This window comes from Notamacropus eugenii, chromosome 5 (genome assembly GCF_028372415.1).
Source record: "Notamacropus eugenii isolate mMacEug1 chromosome 5, mMacEug1.pri_v2, whole genome shotgun sequence".
Lineage (NCBI taxonomy): Eukaryota > Metazoa > Chordata > Mammalia > Diprotodontia > Macropodidae > Notamacropus > Notamacropus eugenii.
Window position 1 is genome coordinate 412,351,503 of NC_092876.1, and position 27,574 is coordinate 412,379,076.

The 27,574-nt window shown below is 36.2% G+C and overlaps 1 protein-coding gene across 1 annotated transcript in view; it reads right to left on the reverse strand.

Annotated features, from left to right (window-relative positions):
- RIPK4 (receptor interacting serine/threonine kinase 4) overlaps positions 1 to 13,047 on the reverse strand; it is a 57,741-nt gene extending 44,694 nt beyond the window's left edge. The window contains exon 1 of the mRNA XM_072614766.1: positions 12,763 to 13,047. Within this exon, the coding sequence (XP_072470867.1) occupies positions 12,763 to 12,944 (182 nt within the window). The 5' untranslated portion in view covers positions 12,945 to 13,047. The remainder of the gene's footprint in view (positions 1 to 12,762) is intronic.
- Between the last annotated feature and the right edge of the window lie 14,527 nt (positions 13,048 to 27,574).

Below are 27,574 nucleotides of genomic sequence, written 5' to 3' on the forward strand. Positions count from 1 at the left end.
CTTAACTTCTCTGTCATGCCCCCAGTAAACTCATCATTGAGAAATCAATCTCATGATCTTTCAAGGTACAATCAGCCTCATTACTCACACCTCTCACAACCTTTGCTCCTTGGACTGGAGGGTGGAGCTCTAAACTCCTCCATTGGAGGAGATGGGACTGGACAGACATCCCAGACTTTTCTATCTCCCCCCGGGCTTCATCCACTCCTCCAGGGCCCATCTCGGTTTTTCAACTTCCTTTTGCGGGTCATCTTCCCGTATTTGTATGCTCCTCGAGGGCAGGGACTGCTTTTTTTTAATTGTTTGCTCAGCCCAGTGCCGGGCACATACTAGTCATTAACAAATGACTGACTACTGACTTCTTGCCAGTGGCTATAAAGCTGATGGACTAAAGATGAATAAACATACTTCTTTTTTTGGCGCTACCAAAGCAAGAATTTGCTTTGCTTGGCTAAGCATATTACAAGTTCCTTCAATCCCCACCGCCTTCACCAAAGGCATTGGGAGTGGTAGGGAGAGCAGACTTAGAATTAGGGTTCTCTCCTCCCCTGAAAAATATTGTGGAGAAGAAAGGTCCCAAAGAATCAGAGATAAGCAGTTCATTCCCTCAATATTCACAGGTTTCACAGTTGTAGTTTTGGTTATTCCCAGGTTGGCCATTAATAATTAAATGGGAAATTTGTGGAGTACTGTGCAAAATCACAGATGTCAAGCACTGGATTTGGAATCAGGAATATTCATCTTCATGAGTTCAAAACCAGCCTCAGACAATTACTAGCTCTGTGACCTTGGGGAAGTCACTTAGTTAGCCCTCTTTTACATCAGGCTCTTCGTCTGAAAAATGAGCTGGAGAGGGAAATGGCAAACTACTCCAGTACCTTTGCCAAGAAAACCACAAATGGGGTCATGAAGGGTTGCACATGAGTGAAAAATGATTCAACAGCAAAAAATCCATAAATGCACAGATACTATATATGTATATCATTCATTCATAATTTACTACCATAAGTATATATACATAAACTTACTCTGTAGTTTTATTTTGGATGGTAAAGAACTCTGGGCTTTCACACCCTCTTTGGGAATGCCTCCCCTTGGTGCCTTTACGGCTAGATTCAGTCACATGATTTTCTCCTAGCACTTTCTGTGGAAGAAAATTCATGAAGCAGTTGTAGCTGCAGATAACTGGCAGCAAAGATTCTGCACCTCTTTCAGCTAGAAACTGCAACTTTTTATGGGTGCAGTGCGTGATTTTGCTTGTTTTTTTCTGTGTTAAATATGTTCAGAATTACTACTAAAAAATAAAGGTTTGGGGTGGGGCCTAGACTTATTTGTGGTTTTTCACATTCATGGATATCCTGTACCCCTAAAAGGGATAACTGTATATAGTTAAAAATAAAAGCATACTCTACACAACTGACATTCACAGTTTTGTCGACAATCCTTTCTTTGTTGCATAATATATTTGGAAAAGCTAATTTTATTTAGTGTTAGGTTCAGAATTAAAAAAATAAAAATGGATGAACAAAATATATTAGGGAAGGGAAAGTAGAGCCTGCGATCAGTGAGGAGATTGAAACATTGATGATTATCTGGCAAAGAATGAGAAGGAATGGTCAGACAGCAGGAAGAGGATCAGGAGAAAGGGAGAGAATCAAAGGGAGAGGAAGGTGTCAATATCCCTGAGTGATTACCTCTGGACACATACAGAGCCTTAGGCATGCTTGCAATCTAGCACACTTTCTCAATGTGTAATGTCAGTTATAAAAGGAATAACTTTGATTACACAAAGCCATATGCAACCAAGATTAGGAGGGAAGTAGAAAACTGGGAAAGAATTTTTATAACTAGTATCTGTGATGAAGGTCTCGTTTCTAAAATATATAGAGAACAGAGCCAAATGTACAAGAATACAAGTCATTCCTCAATTGATAAATGGTCAAAGGATATGAACAGGCAGTTTTCAGAGGAAGAAATTAAAGCTATGTACAGTCATATGAAAAAATGCTCTAAGTCACTATTGATTAGAGAGATGCAAATCAAAACAACTGTGAGGTACCACATCACCCCTGTCAGATTGGCTAACATGACAAAACTGGAAGATGATAAATGTTGAGGGAGAGTTGGAACACTAATTCATTGTTAGTGGAGCTGTGAGCTGATCCAATCATTCCAGAGAGCAATTTAGAACTATGCCCAAAGGGCCATAAAAATGTGCATACACTTTGACCCAGCAATAGAAGTGTCTAGGGCTGTATCCCAAAGAGATCATTAAAAATGGGAAAAGGAATTCACATGCGCAAAAATATTCATAGCAGCTCTTTTTGTGGTGATCAAGAACTAGAAATTAAGAGGACATCCATCAATTGAGGAATGGCCAAACAAGTTGTGGTATATGAATATAAAGGAATATTATTGTACCATAAGAAATGATGAATAGGCAGACTTCACAAAAACCTGGAAAGACTTACATGAACTGATGCTGAGTGAAATGAACAGAACCAGAACATTCTATATAAACAGTAACAGCCACAGCGTGCAAGGACTGTTTTTGATAGACAGCCTTTCAATGCAATGCAAGGACCTAAAACATTTCCAAAGGACTCATGATGCAAAATGCCATCCACATCCAAAGAAAGAACTATGAAACTGGAATGCAGAATGAAGCAGACTATTTTTTTCTTTGTTATGTTTTGTTTTTCTTATGGTTTCTCCCATTCGTTTTAATTCTTCTATGGCACATGATTAATGTGAAAATGTGTTTAATAGGAATGCACATATAGAACCCATGTAAGATTGCTTGCAGTCTTAGGGAAGGAGGAGGGAGGGAAAGGGAGAAAATTTGGAACTTATGAAAGTGATTGTTGAAAAATGAAAAGAAATAAATTAATAAATTTGGGGGAGGGAAGAATTTATATTACAGACATTGTGCTAGGTATCAGGGACATAAAAATCAAAGTTAAAACATTCTCTTGCCCTTTCTATTCTAATTTCCATTATAATTTATGCTCAAATCCCACTCCAACAGTTGTGCTCTTGTAATCTAGAAAAAAATGTCTGAAGACCTTATTTACATATAGATTTTCTTCACTTTAAATAAGACAAAGGCTAGCTGTGGATAGTGCTAGGCCTGGTGTCTGAAAGATTTGTCTTCCCAAGTTCAAATCTGGCCTTAGACAGTAGCTGTGTAATCCTAGGCAAGTCATTTAACCCTATTGGCCTCAGATGAGGAAACTGACTTGGAGTTGAGTAAAATGACTTGGAGAAGGAAATAGCAAATCATTCTTCTATGCACTATCCCTCTAGTATCTTTGCCAAGAAAACAATCAAAAAGCAAAATCCCAAACTGAGTCACAAAGAGTCAGAGACAACTAAAATCAAGAACATTCATCTATCTGTATTTCACCAATTGTTAAACAAATGCATTTTGAAACAACAAATGATTAAGGTATCTATTAATGGACCAACTATAGCAGATAAAATAAGATCAAATGCACAAAACAAAATATGTAGAATTATAAGGAAAAGCATTTTTACTGAAATATTATCTATGTGTATGAAGTTATGTATGTTACAAAAGTTACGAAAGTTATGTTATGTTATGAAAGTTATGAAGTTATCTATGTGTATGTGTGTATACATACATACATACATACGTACATAGTCTCAAAGACTCTAGGGTAGGAGTCTCAGTTCTAAGCCTCTTTACTGGCTAAATGACCTGAAGAGAAATTTTTCTTTAGCATTGTTATATTCTAAAAACTTCTGAATGTTGTAATCTGGATAGTAAAAATAATGCTTTAAAAAAGAACTTCCCAGATCACTAATACAAATAATCCATCATTCTCAGCAACCCATTATAGACAAGTCACCAAACCTCACTGGGCAACAGTTTCCTATCTGTAAAAAGACTTGAGAGTGACTATCTCTTTCCCAACCATAATTTTAATTTGATTGTTCTTAAGTGGTCAATTCATTCATTTAAACAATTTTTAAACTTCTATTGAAAAGCACATTCTTAGTGATAAGCAAAATACAACTTTCTGATAAATTCAAGAAAAATAACGCAGCATTTTTAAATTTTACAAAAGGATCTTAATCTCTTTTGAACCTACAAATAATCTGATGATGCTGGTGTTAAAATGGGAACCCAGCCTTTACTGGTACAAAATTTTCTAAGGAAGTCTATGTTTTGGTTCACTATATCTTTTATATTATGCATTCAGTATTGCTCATAAACACACAATAACATTACATTTTATGGATCATTAGTTTACTGTAGAGCTAAAAGATATTCAGTATAGCTATACCCCCAAAGTACTTTATTTGAAATATTACTAAGTTTTATTAGTAGTGATTAGTGATTAGTCTAAGGAGTATTTAACTTGATCCCTTAAGCACTTATTTAAAAACTACTCAGCCAGCTTAGAACTGTCTTAGGAAATTGATAAGTCATATTTGGAAGAGAAACGGAACCCCCAAAACAATTTTAAAAGCACCTATGACTACACAAACAAGTTCTGTGTGGCAGAAGATGACCATAATACATAGAATTATGTAAGTAAATGGGACCTTGAGAAAATTTAGTCCCACTGTAAAAAAAAAATAGAACTTTATTTGAAAACAAGATTTAAAAAAGATTCTTCTCTTACTCAATTTAAGAAATGTTTTAAAAGTCTACTATGTGCATTTGAGGTAGAAAGCTAGGCACTGGAAATACTAAATGATTAAGGCATAGTCCCTGCCCCTCAGGATCTATTTGGAAAGATAAGACAGGGACTCAAATAACTCTAATACAAAATAAGAGAATGCTAACTGAACAGCTATCAAAGAAACGTAGGAGGAGGAAAGAACACTGTTTCTAGGACATGGAGAAATGGAATTAGGAACGGTTTCATAGAGCTTCATCATACTGCTATGACTTTCGTGTCAAAGACATTTTCTAGCTTTTTCTGCAGCAGGTCTGAGGTTCCCATGAGATTGGGTAAAGTTTGAGGGGGGGGGAAGGGAGGAAGGAAAAAGGAGTTGGGGGGGAGAGAGAGAGAGAGAAGGGGAAAGAGAGAGAGAGAGACAGAGAGAGAGAGAGAGAGAGGGAGAGAGGGAGGGAGGGAGAGAGAGAGAGAGAGAGAGAGAGAGAGAGAGAGAGAGAGAGAGAGAGAGAGAGAGAGAGAGAGAGAGAGAGAATAAGAATGGCAAACTGTTTAAGGGGTTGTGGGAAACAGGCACTTTGGAAACATGGCGTAAAAAGTTACTAAACTGGGCATACCCTTTTGACTACCCAGAAATAAAATTATTTATACCTCAAAGAGATTAATTGGGAAATGACTTATCAAATTATGCCATATAAATGTAATGGAATACCTTGCGCTAAAAGAAATGATGAAAGAAGCAGTTTTGGGGAAAAAAAGGAAAATTTGTATCAATTGATAAAGAGTGAAGTGACAAACACCAAATATTTACACAATAATGCTGTAAAAAACAAAGTCACAATAATGATCAACTATCATTCCAGAGGACAGATGATAAAATAATTTTCTCACCCATTCTCTACAGAGAGAGGTGATGGATTCAGGGCGCTAAATGAGATCATTTACTTTTTTTTTTTACATGACCAGTGTGGACACTTGTTTTTCTTGACTGCATATTTGTTATAAGGATTTTATTTTTCCCTTCCCACCGCTCCAGGGGTGGGGAAGGAAAAAAATTTTTTCTCATTGAAAAAAAAATTTAAATCAATTTGATCATATTGTTGATGGAGCTGAAGCTGTCCAATCATTCTGAACAACAATTTGGAATTATGCAAAAAAAAGGTGAATAAAATTAGCTGTACCTTTTGATTCAGAGATTCTGCTATCCCAAAGAGATCAAGGACAAAAAGAAAAGCCTCCTGAACGGCAAAATATTTATAAGCATCACTTTTTACAGCAGCAAAAAAAAAAAAAGAAAACAAAGCATATATTCATCAAATAAGGAATGGCTGAAAAAGCTACGATACATGAAATTTAATTGATCATTACTGTGCTGTGAGAAATAAGAAATACAAAGATGCATGGAAAGAGCGCATTTAAAATAAATTGATGCAAGTGAAATAAGCAGAACTGAGAAAATAGTGATTACAATGTAAATTAAAAATGTAATTAAAAAAAGAAAAACAAGAACAAAGCAAAAAAATGAATCCCATGAAACTATAATGACTAATATTGCTCATAAGAAGCCACCTCCCTATGCTTTTTTTTTGCAGAGGTAGGGAACTAAGAGTATGGAACACTACAGAGTTAAAACTTCTTTGATATGTTATTTTGACTGAAATGTTTTTTTTCCTCTTTTGTTTTAAATATTTTTAAAATAAGGTATTGCTCTCTGAAGAGAAAAGGGGATTGGGAAATTTAATTGATATAAATCAAAAATAATAAAATTTATTTTTTAAAGGTTATATATCAAGTTAATTAATATATTAGTGGAGAAAAGGAAAGCATTAAATGGTTTCTTTAAGAACTACCAACCTACCAAAGCAGTTAGATAGAAGGGCAATCTGGAGTCGGGAAGATTTATCTTTCTGAGTTCAAATCTGGCCTCAGTCACTTATTAGCAGCATGACCCTAGGCAAGTCACTTAATCCTGTTTTGCCTCAGTTCCCCATCAGTAAAATGAGCTGGAGAAAACAATGGCAAACCACTTCAGCATCTTTGCCAAGAAAATCTAAAATGAGATCAAGAGGAGCCTGATACCAAATCTGCCTGAGGATACTCCATAAGTGTAAGATTATTATGCCTCTTTGAAAGCAAGAACACTTATATTTCATATTCTACCCTTGAAGTAACTCTCAGAAGGTAAGCCTCAGAAGTCCTGCAAGGACTACTAATGTGACATTTTGACTGAATCAGATGAAGAAATAGCTTCTTCAATAGGATAACTTTAATGGTAAATTTCTGGTAAATCTCACATGGAATTTATGTTCAATGTGAAAATATGTAAGACTTAAAAAAAAAGGTGATATAATACAAGGAATTGGAATTTTAGGGCTGGGAGAGGGGACCCTGAGACAGTTTCTAATTCAAATCCCTCATGTTACAGATGAAAAAATTGAGTCCCAGTAACACAAAATAACTTGTCCTATATCATATAAATTAGTGGCAGCCCTAAAAGGTTTTCTGATTCCTATTTTAGTACTCAAAGAATTATCTAGGAAAAATAAGAAAAGGCAAGAAGATTTTGTACCTAAAAAATCTTCATGTAACTTTTGTTTTAGGCTAGGGGAAAGAATAGGGTCCTGGGGGCATTGTATTATAATGGTAAAACAGGAAGAGAGAAAAAAAAAACAGGGTGTGCATAACAAAGAACTATTCAGAAGAAAAAAAAATCCTGGGAACCACCCTTAGAAGACACACACAGACACGCACACACAGACACAGACACAGACACAGACACACACACACACACACACACACACACACACGCACAGAATAAAAAGGTTAGATAATGCCTTTCAGCTAGAGTTTTCTATTCCACCCCCCAATCCAATTACTCTTCCCAAGCTTTCCAAAGAACCTCAGAAATGTTCCCATGACAGCTATTTCAAAAAGGTCCAAGTAATGGGTTTGTCCATTTGACTCCACTGCAGTTACAATTCATAGTTTACTCAGGCTTGTCCTTACTAGCCAGGCTTATTATACTAGACCCTTTGGCAAACATGAAGCAAAACCATAATGTATATTTTTTTTTCTTCTTACTATTGGAGTTTCCTATTTGTGCAAATGCTCAGAATTTAAGAAACAAATGCATTTCACCCACTGCACCAGATGTATCCATTTTACCAGGTTCTGTCCCCTTGCAAACAGAATAAATTCAGTCCTTCTTTTGCACAGAAATGCTTAGAATACCGAAAGCAGCAATCATATCCCTCCATCCTGCAAGCCCTCTCTTCTTTATGGATCCTTATTCTATTTTCCTGTGCATTGTCTATACTTCTGAGGTATGTCACATTGGCAAACTGGTTGAACATGCAACCTGCTCCTTCATCCAAGTTCAATTTTTTTAAAAAATAAAAATGTTAATTTTTAACATTAAAATTTAAATTTTTAATTAAAGTTAAAAATTTAACATTAAAAATTTAAACAGCATGAGTTCATTTTTTTAAACAAAAGTGTTAAACAGCATAGCACACATGCCTGCACTGGAGACCTCACCAACAATAGGACCAGTTCCATTAATTATGACATGCCCTGAGGTAACAGGTCAAAGCCTTATCACAGAGATGGAGGTAGTGACTAAGCCAGAGTCAAAGTTGGGAAAGAGTGGGAAACAGGGGAGTAGGAGCCAGTTTAGCAGCTATAGGAGGCCTGGTTCACCTGCTAGCCACCCTAGAGATAAGCAGCCACGGGCCAAAGTTACCACCAATATGATCACAGGTCCTATAGTGTTATAGTGGCCCTGGGCAGATGAAAGTAAATCTGAACTTAGTACAAAGTCAACCAAACTTCCCCAGATGCCTTACCTCTACAGTTGTGGATCTTGAGACTGTAGGAATAGCTCAGGGAAACTATTCCCACACTGGAGAAGCCATCTTAGGGCACAGACAGATGGACACACCATACTAATGGGTATTTGTGGTTGTAAATTTCACACACTACCTAAAAATAGTGCCAAGATGAACCTATAAAACTAATAGGCACTTTAGGGATGGGTATTGAACCTGTGATTTCATTCCTAGATGATGAAAATGCCAGTCCTAGTGCAAGTCTACACTTTCTCTTTAATTTATAGTGTTCTAGTATAGGGTTGCACAGATCATTTAAGGGCCTTGCCCAGGGGCATGCAGCTGGTATATGTCAAGGACAGGACTTGAACCCAGTTTGTCCTTACTCCATGGCAGACAGCAGGCTCTCAAGTTCAGGTTTGAGAGACTGTCATTTTTACCTTATTTAGGAAATATGAAATAACATTCTTAAGAAAAGAAATATTAATGTAATAAAGTAAATCGCTTGCAAATGTTTGATTCTTTAAAAAAAGGAAAAAAAAGCCCAGCCTTTCTCTTTACCATAGATTCTATGTTCTTAAACATAGGACCCAGTTGCATTCTACCCCTTCCTTTTCTGCTTTCCATAAAACTGCAAATGAAGTGTTTCCTGTTTAGGGACACTTTTGACCTCCAAAGCTGCCCAGCTACCTCGTACAAGTCACTACCTGCCCACTTTGGGAAGGGCAGGAATGACTTTCTAACTAAAGGACAAAACATTTTTTCGAGCATGCTCAGAAGAATCCCAAGTGACTTACTTTAAACAGCCAAATTCCTTCTCGGAAGGAACACAAAATGCAATGACTAGATTAAATTCTCTAAAAGTTCTATTTATTTATCCTAATAAAGGTCAAATTCTGCCTTAAAAATATGCTCTCCACTACTCAAATAAAATTGGCATTGAAATGTTAAATTAAATTAATTGCAAATTTAAGTTAAAATTTCTTTGTGAACTCAAACACAATATGCAAGTGAGGCTCTTATTAGAAATTGAATTTAATTTTTCTAAGTATATCTACATCAACACACTAAATTCAGCAAAGCAACAATATTTATCTACTTAAGCACTTTTTGTTTTCTTATGTGCATTTAAAAAAAAGGTTTTATTGATACTTTCTGACTGACTTCTCCTGTTCTGTCTTTTATTCTAGCTTCAGTACACGGGCCTAGAGGTGTTTGTTTCTGATGTGTTTCGTTTGTCCTTCTCTGGTTCAGGTGCCCGGCAGCAACACCCACTGGATAGGGGAGTCAGACCCACAGTGACAATGTAGGAGCTAGAATTGTAGGTAGGATGGTGCAGCCAGTCTATTATGGAAGCCCTGAGAAGCTTGAGTCTAAGGTGAGTTTGAGGCTTGGAAATGGGACTGTGCTCGATAGGAACTGAGCTAATAATCCCTTTCTATACCCTCACCTTCCCTCATTGAGATAGTACATGCTCCCCAAGTATTAGGGGAATAAGTTTGCATATTTGTGATTATTACCTTTTGAAATAAATCTAATATGACATGTCAGTGGCTAGATGCAGAAGACCAGTCCCTACAACTGAGGGAACAACATAGGTGAGGACCGGAGCATTTGCAGAGTATAGACACACCCCTCCCCCCCTTCCCCTACAAAGATATCTGAGAACCTCAGGCAGGGTGGTGAAAATATAATTTACCTGGCCTTCATGCAGTGAGGGTCAGGATAGTTCGTCTGTGTTACACTAACATTAAATGTGTTATATCTTCCTCCCTGAGCAGAATGTAAGCTTCTACAAAGCATAGACATACCTCCTCAGCAGGCCCCTCCTTCCCAGAGACTGAAGAGGGTGGAAGGTAGACAATGAAGAGGACCTCCCAGATCTCCCACCACCTAAGGAGAGTGCCCAGGGAACTGACCTGATCATTTTCCATTCTGCTACTTTACTGGACTTCAAGATCTCCAGAAACTCATCATTTGCAAGAAGAAATTAACTCTGAAAATCTTCCCATGTCAGACCATTTCCCATCCTGGCTATAGGCTAAAAGGACTTCATCAAGCTGGGAAACCTCACCTCCCCGCCCCTCTCCCCTTTCAGCTTCTTTTTCTGTATAGTCTTTCCAAATTAGATCAGGAGATCCTTTAGGGTAGGGACTGAATTACACCTTCCTTTGTATACTTAGCTCTACGCACCGTGCTAGGCACGTAGTAAGCTCAGTAAATGTTTGTTGACCATTTATTATGGACCAGCTATCGCTGATTCACTAATCTATGACACTCCCTAGAAGCATTCCCTAAAGCCAAATACATATTGTCCAACTCACAGGTTACATCTACAATTTATTAATAAAAACAGCTCACTTCAGAAATCGTGAAAGGGCTTACTAAAAAGGTGCTCTTTGGTCATGGAACAAATAATAATTGAAATAAGCAGCAAGAAAACGGTACCTAGAGGAGCTGTAAACACGTCGTTTCCTAAGCAAAGTGATTTTCCTTCTATTCTGCACTGCACTTAGTTCAGTGCCTTGAATATAGGTATCTAAATAAATACTTGCTGAGTTAGCAGAAGTAGCAATACCAGTTAGAAGGGGAACCAGTTAATACATGGGATTTAAAGGACCTTTCCCTTCATTTTGCTTGAATTAGAATGAAAAAGCTGTTTTACTTCTTGTTAGCTTACTTAGTAAGCTTTTGCTACATTTGATCCTAAAATTTTAAAACATCCTGTGTTCAAGGTTATGGCTAAAAGCCACAGCAGGTCAGATAGAGAATCTCTACAGGTATGAATGAAAAATTTAGAGTTCTGTGCTGCAGAAATTTTAAACATTTACCTGATGTACCTACAAAATTCATGCGTTAAATTAAGCTACTACTGAGCTTTAGATAAAACTACTTTTAGTTGTGTCCCCTAAAACTTAGGTCACGGACTGGACTTGATGGCTTGATGACTCAAAACCCTTTCAAAATGTCTTTTCAATTCTTAATGTGTCTAGAAGTAGATTGAAGGAAAGTATTATCTGTTTTAGATAGAGAAACTGAGATGCAAAGATCTTTAATGCTCTTTTTCTCTTCAAAAACTCCCTCATCAACGATTCAAAATTAGCACAATTTTCTATTCAGTTAGACCACTTTCTTTTAAAAGCTAAGTCAATTTGAAGTATTTTTTAGGACTACATACTACTGAGAAAGGTATGAAGTCTAGAATCTTGATTAGATATTGTTATATCTACAAACAAAAACAGTCATAAATTCACAACGAAAAATCCACCCTATGTCCCCCATCACAAATCTTTTTTTTCTCCAACCTCTCAGGACAGTCATGAGACGTGGAGAGAAAACATTAGAATGTCTAGTTTCAGAGAAAAGGCCTACTTAACTTTAATCAAGCCTATGGCTGCCCACATGGATAATTTTCTGCTCATACTGATTGGCATTTAAAGAGTAAATTTAAAAGGAGCAAAATGGATTATAAGATACAGTACTGCAGTAATAACCCAAAGACCTATGTAAACTGACTTCTCAGGATGTCCAAAAGCTACCATACAAATCACAAAACACAAAGGATAAATAAATAAGAAGAAAGGTTCTAAACCTTCCATTCCAAAACACACTAAGTCATTGTACTTTTTTACCCTAGCCAGAACTTGTCTTCTGAGATCATGTTCTAACATGCTTAAGATAATCATTTCATATCTGGCTGGTTTTTTTTTTAAAGTGCTTCATATGGGCTGGGCATTGTGTGGGGGTGTAAATCTGCACTCTAGCAGCCTGAAAAATGCATAGATCAGTGTGAAAAAAACTACACAAAGTAATCAAAAAGTCTTGAACTATGAAATTTGAGATAACTAAATTCAAATTTGATAGTTTAGAACTAGAAAACGGTATGTTAAATTACACAGTCTTTCTAGTTTAAGCTTAAAAAAATTGTACCAAGAAGCACGTTTTAGATAGTCTAAATGTACCATCAAATTAGCAAAAACTGACTGCTAATCGCTTACAGAAAGTCAGGAAGGATAATGCTTATTGCTACTGAAAGAGTCCAGAAATAACTTTACATTTACTCTAGCACAAATTGAAAAAAAAAAAATATCCCCTAAAATCCAGAAAGCTATCCTAAACATCGAAACAATGTAGTTATACTGTGCAAGTTTAAAACAATTTCTCCTTTGTAATTGATTTAAAAAAGCCTTCCTGATGGCAAAGTATCATTTTTGCACATTTTAAGTACAAATATCACACTATAGAAGGACAGCTTTCAGAAAAACAAGTCACTTAAAGTTACTTACTTCTCATCTACATGAAGACTTGGAGAACATTTGATTGCTAGCCATGTTTTCCAGTGAATGTGTCGTACTTTGTAAACTTGTCCAAATCCCCCTGAACCGATCTTCTCCCAGCTAATGAATTCATTGGAGTCAAAAGTTCTCAGCAGCCCCATTTCCCAAGGGGAACTGTTCTCCTTTTCCATCTTTTACCAACTAAATTCTCCAAATCTGGTTTCTCTACTTTCCTTTCCTTCCCAAACTTCCTGGCTGCTTTCTCCCACAGTACAGAAGGCTGTGTCTTTCCCTGCCCAGGTGACTCAGGTATATTCATTAACCAAGCCATGACATCATTTCCTGGGCTCCAGTTGCTGGAGTCTGGTGTCTGTAACTTGAAGGGCACATTTCATTTCAAACAGGAAATACTAAAAAGTTTCCTTGTTTTTTTCAGAACAAAGGTTGGAAAGAGTAGAGAATTTACTGTTCTCCTTCAATTCCAAATGAAACCATAAATTCATAGTACATGACCCAATTAGAAAGTTCTCTTTATTTTAGCGTAATTACTACTTCAAATGAGACTTTTTTGAAACTTTTCACTTGGAAATCATATTTAAACAGAAGCCCAGAGAATGAAAGTGACAATGAAAATGTGGCTCGGCAGACTTAAAGATTCAATTCAATTCCATTTAATTCAATTAGATTAACTATTGAGTGCCTAGGTTTTAGAAGTCACTGTGTTCAGTGCAAGGACAAAAACCACTGCATTCTTTAATTCTTTCTTCACTTAATGAAAAATGTTCTCCTTAATTTAAAATCTAAGAGGATTTTTGAAGAAGAAACAGAGTAACTATATTTTTTACCCTTTGGGGGAAAAAATTCCTGGATTGAAAATATTTTGCTTTTTAAAGGTAGGTTGATGAATGTTACATTATGAAATCAGTGTAAAGAATCAGGTTCAGGATTTTGATGGTCTCATAACTAGGCAGTATTTCCACACCCTACCACGTCAGGTGATATTTTGTTAAATTAGAATTAAGGAGTAATACTTCCTAGAATTAGACAAAATAATAAATTCACATAGAAAAATTGACAAGAATACAAGGAAAAACTCCTAGGAACAAATTGTGAAGAACGGCGGTGTCGCATCACGGACAATAATGAATTGGAGCAGTGAGCAGAATTTTTTGAAAATCATTTAAAACTACAAGAAAAAATACATCCTTTCTTGTTCAAGAATCCACTTGTTTCAATTATGGAGAGGCAGAATTAATTGATCCATTAACTAATTCAATAAAAAGCATTTACTTTGTGGTTACTATGCACAAAGTTCTGTCCTTAGCTCTAGGAATGTAAGTAGTGAAGCAAAACAGTCCATGCTCTCCATATCTTCCACTCTAATGAGGGAGATAACACACGTAGGTTTCAAAGGTAAGGTCTTTAATTTAAAGGCCTCGGGACGTAGTAGTGAGGTAGGTGGTAATATATCTTGGTTTTATTTCCATGAAGGTTGAGCCTTTTGACAATGAACTTGGTTGGTGAGAATTTTGTTTTCTTCTCAGCAACTACAAACTTTCTTTCCTGGCTGTAGTTGCTGAGGAAATAGAGGCTGGAGCACCTGTAAAGAGAGTTAGTTGTCTGGTTAGATCTTCCTTGGACTATGGATGTGGGGCCAGGCTGGTGTTCTGGAGAGAGACTCTTTCTGGAAATTATCTGCTCGCAAATGGCAGATGATAATGGACATTAATGCATTTTGTAGTCTATACAAATAAAATAAAATAAAATTTAACCACTATGAGAAAAAATATTTTAAGTTCTCTGATAATCAGGAAAATCAAAACAACTTTAAGATGCCACCTTACAGCCAATGGATAGTCAAAACATCCCAAAATGATAAGGCTGGCTGAGTGTGTGTGTGTGTGTGTGTGTGTATACACACTGTGGAAATATAGGTAATCTCTTTCAATTGGTGGTGGAAGGATGGTGAAGTTTGGAAAGCAGTATGCCAAATAAGCACTGGAAGTTCCAAGACCAATCACACCTGACCCTATCAGTTACATCACTGATGTCCACCCCCCCATCATAAAATAGGAAAAAAAGACTTAATTGTATAAATAGTAATAACTGCTTTTTGTAACTGCAAATAAATGAAACAATATTTACAGTTAAGTACTGATAATTGGCTGAATAAATTATGCTCTATAAATACATTGCAATATTATTTTGTTGAAGATATGACAAATATGAAGAATACAAAAAAACTGAAAGAATCTGCATTTAGGGAGGGTGCCCAGGCCAGCCCTGTCTCATTCCTTTCTAGGCTATGCTCCATATTTCCTCTACCACACCCTACTTCTTCAATCCAAAGACTTCACTCTAGCCCTTGAATCTCTCTCTCTCTCTGTGCCTCTGTCTCTAGCTCTCTTTTGTGTGTATATCTCAGCTTCCTTTCATATGCTGTCTTCATGCCTTATAAAGTAAGTTTCTTGAGGACAGGGAGTGTCTTTTTTTCCCCTAATTATATTTTATTGCCAGCTGTTAACTCTGTGCTTTGCTTCTAGAAGGTGCTAAATAATGATATTTGACTTACTGACTTGTTCCAGATGAGGCTTAAGTGTGTATGTGCCCTTCCCCCACCTCTTGGCATATGAAGTAGATATAATGTTTTTAGATGGAGAAAGTAAAATGTAAAGATTTTAAATGATTTTCTTCTCTATCTCACCCTTCATTAAAATTTTAGAATTAGTTTTCTTTCCAATTAGATCACCCTACCTTTAAAAAATAAGTCAATTTAAGTATTTTAAGTTTCAAGCTACTGGGAATGATATCTACACACACACATACATATGTGGTATGTACATGGATGTTTATATGTATATATATGCACACACATATATACATATACACATACATATGCACACACATATATGTGTATATGTGTATGTGTATATATTTCCATTGGGGTAGCTAGATGATGCAGTGGATAGAGTACTGGGCCCAAAGTCAGGAAGACTCATCTTCCTGAGTTCCAATTTGGCTTCAGATGCTTACTAGCCATGTGAACCTGGGCAAGTCACTTAACCCTGTTTGCCTCAGTCCCTCCTTTGGAGGAAATAACAAATCACTTCAGTATCTCTGCCATGAAAACCTCAAACGGGGTTGCAAAGAGTCAGATACAACTAAAAAAAGACTAAAAAAAAGCAAAAAATTTTACATGTATACCCATATATTTCTATAAAGTGGATGTTGGTGAGAAGGGCAATATTTAGCCAAGGTCTTTACCCTTCTAGTCAAAAGGGATGTGGCTAAATATCCCAGATCTCTGCTCACAGGCCATAGCTTTAGGTCGAACCTTCCCTTTGGTTACCATAGTCTCCTCACATTTGTCCCCAGTCCCTTCTTTTGTGCTGGGCTGGCAAGGTGGAGGTTCTTGATTCGGTCAGGTAATTAATAAGTATTTATTAATCTCCTAGTAAGTGCTGGCTATTGTACTAAGTACTGGAGACACTGGGAAAAGGCAAATAACAGTTTTTGCTCTCCAGATCAAAGTCCAATGGGGGACAAGAAAGCGGCTATATGCAAACAAGAAATAGGATAAATTGGAGATAATCAGTAGAGGTAAGGCATTAAGAGACATCAGGAAAGGCTTATACAAGGTGGGATTTTATCTAGAACTTGAAGGAAGTTAGGAGGTAGAGATGAAGAGGCAGAGAATTTTTGGCATGGGGGGACAGTCACTGAAAATGCCTGGAATCAGCAGATGGAGTATCTCATTAAAGAATCCAGTTTAATTGTATTGCAGAGTTTGGGATGGGGTGGAGGAGGAGGGTATAACATGTAGGGTGACCTGAAGGATAGGGATAGGTTTTGAAGGACTTTGAATCCTAAATAGAAGATCTTACATTTGATCCCAGAGATGAAGGAAGGGTAGGCAGAAGAATTTTTTGAGGAGGGGGAGAAGGGAGATGTGGTCAGATCAATAGGAAATCTCAAAGAAGAGCTGAATACACTAAGAAACCAAAATAGGCTAAACAGAAAATAATGACTCAATAAGACATCAAGAAATATTGAATTATTAACAAAATATTAGAAAAAATACAGAAAAAATGTAAGAAATGTTTTATCAGAAACAACTGGCCTGGAAAATAGATCAAGGAGAGATCATCTAAAAATAAGCAAAACATCTGAAAACCATAATTTTTAAATGTAGGGGTAATCTATGTAAAGGAAAATTAATGTTAGCTACAAGAAACTCTTAGAACCAAAGGAAAAAGTGAAAATAGAAAGAAGTCACGGATCACCTTCTAAAAATGAAAACTCCGAGGAACATGAAAATCACATTTCAATACTTACAGGTAAAATTTTTTTTACAAAAACTTACAAGCAGGCAAAAAGTAATTAAGTATCCAGGAGCCATAATAATCATCACATAAGACTTAGTACCTGCCTCTGCTGGGGAAAGGGGAGCTTAGAAGAAGATATTCTAAAAGGTAAGAGATAAAGCTTACAATCAAGGACTAGTATTCACCACCATTTCATTGAGGCAGTTTCTTTTCCTTTGCCCTCCAAAACAGAGGTCTAGACTTTTTCTTCCCTGATCCTGAGGGATTAGCATTCTTCCAAAAAGAGACTACTACTAGAACTTGTTTGGCCCAGCTTCCTGGTCACCTAAAGACATAAAAAATCCCGGTCATGGGCAACTTGGGCTCCTCAGACTTCATGGATTTCTTAAGAACACTGTGGTTACCATGTCCTTTGCTATGTGCTGCCCTGCTCTCCAGATGATTTTCCATATGGAGATAAGGGGGCTCATATTTAGAGATGCTAAGTAGCACTGCATCATATGTATATACATATTGTGTTAGGGCAAAGTAAATCCTCCTTTGTTAACTGTTCAAAGATTCATGAGGGTATCATATCATCCCAACATTAAACCTAAACTTAGAGAGGACTAGTTTTAGAGTCACTTCCAATACAAAGGATAACCTTGTGGGGGAAAATAGACTTTTAAGGGAATAGAGGAAACCCAAACAATCCTAATGAAAAAGCCAGATCTGAGTATACATTCTGGAATGGACACCAGGAGAAACATAGAAAGGTACCATATTTGTTTAATTGAAATGGAATATGTGGGGTTGACTTGTTTGCATGTTAATAGGGGAATAATAAACAGGTGTTTTCTCATAACCTTAATATCTTTAAGGATCTTTGAGAAAGGTAAAATTGACAGAGCATCTATGAGTAGTTTTGTTCTATTTTAATGGGAAGGCTAGAGGACTCTACTCAAGAGGAGAGGAGGAAGAATGGGAGGGAAATCACCATTACAAAATTCTAAGGTGAAAATATATATACTCCTATATGTTTTTAAGTACACATATATATGTGTATGGGGGAGAGAGAGAGAGAGAGAGAGAGAGAGAGAGAGAGAGAGAGAGAGAGAGAGAGAGAGAGAGAGAGAGAAGCTACCTTTCTTTTAAAATGGGAGCTACACCCCTCCCACCATGTAACTGGGGTGTATTTGTCCATACCTCTAATTCCAGAAAGGTCTCAGGAATTCTGTAGAGAATCATTGTTCTCTAAAGTGCATTCTCATGCCTTGGTTTAAAGAGGTAGAGCAAAATTCTCATGGCACAATTCCCAGTGGCCTCTCAAATACCATAAAAACAATCCCAAGAGGTTCCTTCATCACAATTTTTATATAATCCTCAAATTACTGAGCCACAGGCAGAAATATATCCTAATAGGCCGGCGATGCCCATATCCTACTATATGACATCTACGGAAAACCATATATGAGTGGTCCCAGGCTGGGACCTCTTATCATATATAGCATATCTGCCTTGAAATATATGTTCTTACTCTTGGGTTATATCATACCATCCCTAAATAGAGGATTATTTGTTCAGCTGCATTTATATTTCCCAAAGCCTTTTAATATTTGTCTCCTCACTTACATATAAATCTAATGATAAGCTCAAAAAGATAAAAAAAATTTTCATTTAAATCACCAAGAAACAATTTTAAATTATGGAAAATTCTCAAATCTTGGAGTACCTTTATTTTGATTTTTCCTTCTCTTTATTGCCAGATACTAGCATTTATTTGAATATCCCCAGGCATGTGTCTCACACACAGTTATCCACTTCTTCCATTTCTGCACTTTCTCGATGACTACCATTACCATTCTGATGTCAGCTTTGGCCAACTACAGATCTTGGCCCACATGGACAGACCCTGAATGAGGATTTCCTGACATAATTAGGTGATGGTCATTAGGAATACAAAACTGTTGGGGTTGGAAGCTCAATTCCGTGTGGACAGTCTCGGGCGGGTAAAGGTGGGAACTTCTAAATCTTAGAGCTCTCACGAGACTCCCCCCCAGGAAACGGCTGGGAATCGAGGTGAACCGAGCTATCTCGTGTATTTCCACCTCTTCCCATGAGAAATGTGATGGGAGAGAGATCTCCCCACCCTCGAGATTGTCCCGGATCTGGGCACACTATTGTTATCTAACAGCACGGTATTCAGATGCAAACTATGCGACTGGAGAGTTAAGTAGGATCAGGGAAGCCTGAAAGCTCTCTTAGCACGTGAGGAGCCAAAGAGGACACAAGGCTCCGCTTTTCCTCTTCTCCTTCTCTCCCCTCCCCCTCTCTCCCCGCTTGTACTTCTACTTCCAATCTCTTATTGTAAGATCTTTGCCTCCTTGGGAGATTCTTCTAACCCTCCTAAGGAAGAATCCCCTGCACTTGTAACTAGACCCTGAAATAAAGCTCAACCCTTGTTCGACTCTGGAACGTCCTTTCTCTCATACGAGCATCCGGTTTGGCCAACCGAAGACCTCGGGAGGTGAGGTAAGAAAGACTCGGGTAGCCCACAGGCCTCTAGGTCTGGCACAAAACCATCTGGTTCCAGCAAGATCAGGGCAGGTTTCATTCTTTAGTATTTGTTTTCTTCTCTCCTAGTGAAAAACAAAAATTAATTGTCTCATCTGCAAAATTCCTTAGTGGTTGAATTCTGAAGAAATTCCTTAGAAGAACTTAGATATGGTTTTTATTACTAAAGGAGATAGCTCAGAATTATGAGTCTGGAGATAATTATCATTCCCAAATAAAAAAAATTGTTTACATTTAATAAATAATGGTTTACTATAGCTACCTGAAGGATATAGTTCTTTAGGACAAAGGACATCTTTACATCTCTCTTTAGTCACTTCATGGTTACAGTTGATTTACTCTTTAATCTCCCAGAGATGATGGGGAGTTCCTCACAAGAAGCATCATCTGGGGCATCACCAGAAGCACTACCAGATGTATAGAGGCCACCCAGAGCTCACCTTCCTATGTACCATCTTCCACTTCAGGAAAAACAGTCCATTCCAAAACTGCTGTCACCAACTGTTGCAGTGCAGGCTGAACAGGAATCTCTGGCACTGACCCTCCCAAATACAATCCCATCCAATCTTGTGTCCTAGGAATCTGTGTGTCTGATTTCTCCCCTGAACTGGGAGCTCCCTGAGGGCACGAGGCTTTGTAGCCCCGAGACTGAGCACAGGGTCCTGCATACTTAATGACAGTGCTGACTTGGACAGAAATGTCATTGAGAAGGTGATGAAGGAAGTTTAAGGGGCTGATCTGGTACCTCAGGTTTGATATTGGAATGAAACGAAACTCTTGTACACGATCTGATATTTAACAAAAGGATATTTATTTAGTCATAACCTGGGAAAGTTATTCAATAAGGACACTCAGAATTTATTATATTTGAGCAAAAAGCAGGGAAAACAATAGTAATGTTAGAAAATCAACACTAAAAAAAAGATATAGTTAAAAGAAATAAACAGGGAAATTACATTATGCTTAAAACCACCTATGTAATAAAATAAAATCAATACTTCACACATGCGCACACACACACATACACATATATATGTGTATACACACACACACACACACACACACAATATGTGTGTACGTATGGGTTCCACCAAATGGAATACTTTAATTAAAAGGAAAAGTTAATATAGTTCCAGGGATAAATAAAAAGCAAAACTACAATAGTTGGGGACTTCAATGTGTACCTTTAAGATACAGACAAATCTAATAATAAAAGAATTAGAAAAGAATTAAATGACCTGAATAAAACTTTAGAAAAGTTAGATATGGTAGATGTCTGATTACTGAATGAAAATGGAAAAGAAATTTCACATTTCTCAGTGTGCATGGCAGCTTTACAAACATTGGCCAAAGAATTTTCATTTTTCTGTCCCATTCTTCAGTACTTGCACTAGTTGGGGCAGCTAGGTGGTGCAGTGGATAGAGCACCAATGCAGGTGTCAGGAGGACCTGAGTTCAAATCTCACCTCAGACACTTGATATTCACTAGCTGTGCGACCTTGGGCAAGTCCCTTAACCCCAATTGCCTCATCCTGGGTCATCTGCAGTCACCCTGATGAATATCTGGTCACTGGATTCAGATGGCTCTGGAGGAGAAGTGAGGCTAGTGACCTTGCACAGCCCTCCCTCACTCAAAACAAAGTCAAGTGCAAGTCATGTCATTATTTCTGATGGCGTGGTCTTCTTTGGCAACGAAGCATGAACACACACTTGCACTGGTGCAATACTTCACCCACGTTCTCCAAATTCCAGTTAGAAGACTTTTTTTTTCTCTTTAATTTTCTTTATTATCGCTTTATCTGGAGTTCTTTAAGATATTTGCTTGGATATGTATTGGGAGAGTTGGACTCTTTGTCCTTTCATGTCAACATTTTAGCTGGAACTCACTCCTACTAGATTCTAGTAATAAAAACAAGAAATTTAACTCTACTTAGCTATATTTTACCAGTGTGACAGTGTGCCCTTTGGCATCTTGAAAGAACCTGTCACTTCGATGGCTTCTGGATAAGCTGGATAAGTGAATGACATGCAAATGTTGGTATGTCTTGATGACCTAATTATCTTTGGAATGATATTGGAAAATAATTAGGAAAAATTGATGAAAGTGTTAAATCAGCTAGAAGAAACCAGTCTGAGTTTATCAATTAACCATTGCCAAGTTTGTTAAACCTGTATCAAGTATGTGGCTTGCATAATATCTCAGGAAGGAATGAGCACTTAATAGAAAAGTAGAAGTACTTCTCAGCCAGCTATGTGTAAAGAGCCTTAGAGAATTAAGGAGTTCTAAAGGTTTAAGTGGCAATTCTAAGAAAATTTTAAGGAACTGTATAGTGATTCCTAAATGACTTGGTAATCTCATTCATGCACAAGGTTTTAGTGACTTGATCAGGTGCCTCATGTCTACACCAATGTTGGCCTATGCAGACAATGATCCAGCTCCTACTTATGCTAGCTTGAAAGGTTTAGTAGCAGTTCTGTAACAAGAGACTAATGACTAGAAAATTCCTGTATTTACAAGTGAAAAAGGAGACTTGGCCTCCTACTATATATGTAGAATTATGGTACAATTGTGAATATGTAATAAGTTAGATGCTGCCTACGAGTAGCAGTATTAGCCAACACTGTTGATGAGGAAGGCCCAAGATGAATCTAGATGCTCTCGTTGTTATGTCACATGACTCCAAAGCCAGGAGGATAGCTATAGAAGGAGTCAATGTTTTTTCTGATACATACCTGGGGAGCTGGGCCACAGTCAAATAAGAGCTGATAATTTGCGATTTCCAGCAGTGAACACACCACCAGTGTATGTGAATCCTTTTTGCCATCAGGGTTGTTGTGGTGTGTGTGTGTGTGTGTGTGTGTGTGTGTGTGTGTGTGTGTGTGTGTGTGTGTGTGTGGAAATGACTGATGGGAAGACCAGATATATAATGAAAAAACTATGAAAAGTGACACTAGAAAAAAAAATAATGTTCTGACACTGAGAAACTCCAGGTTTATTTTCTGGAAGGCACTTTATTGTCGAGATAATGGTAAAAGTTGGCCACTCTAATCCATCTTGCATTCAGATACCAAAATGATTTTCTAAAATATAGGTTCTACCATATCAGAACCCCACTTAATAAACTCCAATGATTCCCTATCGCCTCTAGGACCAAAATCCTCTGGTGTTCAAAACCCTTCATAACCCAGCCCCCTCCTACCTATCCAGTCATCTTACATTTTCCTGCTCATCATGTACTCTGAGCCAATGACATGGCCTCCTCTTAGTTTCATGAGTAAGACAATCCATCTCTTAGCTCTCAGCATTTCTTATGGCTGCCACCTCCTCGTCTCTACCCACTGGCTTTCCTGGCTTCCTTAAGGTCCCAACAAAAATCCCATCTTTTACAGGAAGCCTTCCCAATTCCTATTTTCAGAGATTTTTGATGCAAAGATTTCTCCTAATTGAATGCTTTCCTTCTGATTTTAGTTGCATTAATTTTGTTTTTTCAAATGCTTTTCAATTTCATATAGCTAGAGTGACTTCTTTTATCTTTTAGTGATCTTTTAAATTTAAACATTTATGTTCTATGAAAATTTCTTGATCTGATTTTCTTATTTTTAATGGTATGGTCTCTAACATTCACATCAGGTACCCATTTTGAGATTATGTGCTATATAGCATGATATGCTTATCTTTACCAGACTGATTTCCCCACAATTCTTATTCATATAGAGATTTCTTTTTCAACTGATTTATGTTTTCATGTTTATCTTTGCCTTATTCCTTTTTTTATTGAGAAAGTTTCTAGCATTTTCCACATATAGTACTACATTATAATAGTACAATATAATTCCATATAATTCTACAAGCTTTTTGTTTTACATATATACTATTTATCACATTAAAATAAGTCCTTTTCCTATATTTTGTAGGATATCTTAGTTTAAAGAAGTGTTAAGGTTTTTTCTGTATCTATTGTTATAATCATGTTTTTCACTGTTTTTTAAAAAAAATATAGTTAATTATTTTCCAGATGTTGAACTATCTTTGGTATGAATTCAAATCAATTAGAGGGAATAATTTTTAGATGAATTACTGTAGTCATTTTTTTGACCAGGACTTTGTTTAAAATTTTCAAATCAATATTCATTAAAGATATTGATCTATAGTTCTTTCTCTTTGCTTTAGCCTTATTTGGGTTGCCATTAAGAGTATACTGATCTCTTGAAAAAAACTTCAAGGAATGTTTTCTTTCTCAACTTTTAAGAATAATTTATGTTGTACAGGCATTGATTATTCCTTAATAATCTGATAAAATTCTTGTTAAATCTATCTGCCTCTGGGTATCTGCCCCACCTTTAGTAATAGCTCCTTTATAGATAGTTCAGTTCTGAAACTGGATTATTAAAATCCATCTTGTTTTTTTGTAGGTGTAGTTTACGTTTTTGTAGATGATCCTCTATTTCTTTTGGATTCTTAGTGCTTTTTTTGGTAGTTTAAAAAAACTACATATAGTCAATTCTGACAATTATTTTATTTATCCTCTGCTACAATTTAATCTTTTCCATTTTTTTATTTTGTTAATTTCATTTTCTGTCATCTTAAAAAAACACTAAAGGGTTTTGGAATTTTTTACTTTCCCCCCACCAAGAACAGTTTTTAGCTTTATTAGTTCTACAGTTTGTTTTCCAATTTATCTCTTTTCCCTCTAATTTTTAAGATCTCATTTTTTGTGATTATTTTGAGTATTTATTAAGTGTGTACAATGTTCTTGGCACTGTGAAGATATAAATAAAAGCAAATAGTATGGTCTTTACCCTATGTCAGCTTTCATTCTAATGAAGGAAATTGGTAGAGGAGAAGAGGGAAGTAGGAAAGACTATGGGACATCATGGCATGAAGACTGCGAAAAGTAGTAATAGTGTGGAGGCCTGGTTCCCAGCAAGACAAAGCAAAGGGCGCAGTTATCAAAGAAAGGAGGACCCAAGGAGGGAGTACAAATTTCTTTTGGGGTATAGATGATTGAGGAGTGAGTTGGTTTATTTGTTAGCTTTCCAATTTTAAAAATTGGATGTTAATTTTTCTTCTTTTTTTCTGTTTTGTTAACATATATTTTCATGTGTGTAACTTTTTCCTCTAAGAACTATTTTAGCTGTATCCCAGAAGCTTTGTCATTAGCCTTGTGATTTCTCCTAGTTATTAATATTTTGTTTTATTCATTCATTATTCATAATGCCATTTTAGGTTTATTTCTCTTGCTTATGTTACTTTGATAGATTGCTATTTTATTATATTATATGACATAAAAGATTTACTATTATTGTTTCTTTAGTATTGTTTTAAATCATTTTTATGCCCTTATTTGCCCCTATGATAATTTTTGGTCAAATTGCTTTGATACTGATGTATTTGCATAAGCAAATTTCCCTTTCCAGACTTCATTTGCCTATTCTTCATTTGAATTTTTATTTAAAATACTAAATTCTTTTAAAAATTTATTTAATCATCATTTTATTTCTTTGTTTATCCCTTCTATTTCCTCTCTCAAAAATCTCCTCTGTTCTCCTTCCCTTCAACTTCTTCTTGGTGGTAAGTAGACCATCACGGGTCAGTCACACTGTTATCTCCAAGAAGATAACAACAATGAGAAAATACACAAAACTGGTGAGATGCAACTAAAGTAGTTCTATGGGAAAAATTAAATCATTAAATGTTTTCATCAGCAAAAATGAGAGCAAATGAATGAGTGATAGGTCATGCAAAAAAAATTTGAACTATTCAAAAATAAATAGCCATCAGATTTTGAAAATTAAGTAAAAGATAAATAAAAAAGGATAGCAAAAGATTATTGAATTGATTTTAAAACTAGGAGATATTTTTGGGGGGAGAAGTAAATTAGTCAAAGAGATTGACAGTTTATGCATCTAATTAAAAAAAGAGAAAAATCAAATAATATAAAAATAAAAAAGAAGAACTTGTAATTGAAGAGAAAGCAAAGGAAATTATCAGGATTTATTTTGCCCAGTTAAATGCTAAAATAACATAACTTAGAGGCAATGGTTGAATACTTACATAAATAACTTAAAATATCTTGACTAACAAAAGAAAAAAAGACTAACAGCCCAACATTAGTTAAAGAAATGTAACAAAACATAAATGAACTCTCAAAGAAAAAAAATTTAGAATCAGATAGAAAAAACAATCCTCATGTAACTTAAACTGTTAGCAATAATAAAAACAGAAGCCACATTTAATAATCTCTTTCTACAATAGGAATATGTTCCCACTACTTAAACTAGGGAAAGGCAACATAAAGAAATCTACAGAACAATATTGCCAATGAACATTGATGCCAAAATTTAAAACTAAAATATTAATAGGTAAGCCACAACAACATTTTAGAAAGATTATGTGCTATGATCAGGTTTCATTTATACCAGTAATATGTGGTTGGTTCAAAATAAGGAAATCTACAAATATTATAAACTGTATTAGTCATAGAAATTTTTTAAAAATGTGATTATGTTGATAGGCTTTTGACAAACTCCAGCAAAACTCTAGAACATAGGAATGAATAGGACTTTATGTGCACATAATCTTTCTAAAATGTTGTTGCTTTACTATTTTTCTCTTATTTTTTAATTAATAGAAAACTATTTTCTTTCCTTCCCACCCTTCACCCTGGGGTAGGGGATGGGGAATAACAGCTTCTCTGCCCTACAAATACTCATATTCAAGAAAAGCAGATTCCCCTCAGGCCATGCTCAAAAAACATATCTCATTCTGCATTCTGAATCGATCACCACTCAAGAGGTAGACAGCATTTTTCATCTCTGGTCTTCTGGAATAACGGATAGTCATTGCATTGATGACCGTTTTTACAGCTTCTAAAATTCTCTTTGCAGGGTTGTTGTTATTATATAAATTGTTTTTCTGATTCTACTCATTTCAATATTTAACAATTTGTAATTCTTGTTGCTGCAAAGATCCCCCCCCCCCCAATTAATAATTTCTCTTTCAATGTTAGCATTTGGATTTTTTTGGACAATTAAAAAATTGTGTAATCAAAATTATTCATTTTATCTTCTCTGATCTTCTCTCTCATATATAGATCTGATAGGCAATTTCTCCCCATGTTTTTCTCATATCTGTGTCATGGATCCTTTTGAAACTTATCTTAGTATATGGTATGAAATGTTGGTCTAAATCTAATTTCTTCCCTACTGCTCTCCACTTTCCCCAGAAGTTTTAAAAAAAATCAAATAGCAAGTTCTTATCCCAGAAGCTGGGATCTTTGTGTACATCACACATTAGGCTACTACATTAGTTTGCTTCTGTAGGTTGTAAACCTAATCTCTTCCACTGATCAATCCCTTTCTTAACCAGTGACAACATGTTTTAAGAATTATTGCTTCGTAGTACAGGTTAAAATCTTGTGCTGCTGGACTTTTTTTCTTCCCACTTTTTTTTTTCACTTGAGATTCTTGAACCTTTTTGCCTCCATATGAATTTCATCATTATTTTTTTCTAGTTCTCTAAAGTACTTGTTGAGTAGTTTGATTGCTATGGAATTGAATAAATAAATTAATTTAGGTACTATTATCATTTTTATTGTATTGATTCATCCTACCCATGAGCAATTAGTATTTCTCTAGTTATTTAGATGTCTTTAATTCTGTAAATAGTGATTTGTAAAGAGGCCTATTCACTGAATGGGCATTACCTTACCCTAAGTGAGTTCCTGAATAGACCTTGGCCCAAAAGGGCCAAGGTCTCCCAGTGCATCCTGGGTCTTCTCCAGTCATCCTGAGGAATATCTGGTCACTGGATTCAGATGGCTCTGGAGGAGAAGTAAGGCTAGTGACCTGCACAGCCCTCCCTCAGTCAAAACAAAGTCAAGTGCAAGTCATGTCATCATTTCTCTGATAGCACGGTCTTCTTTGGCAATGAAGGATGAACA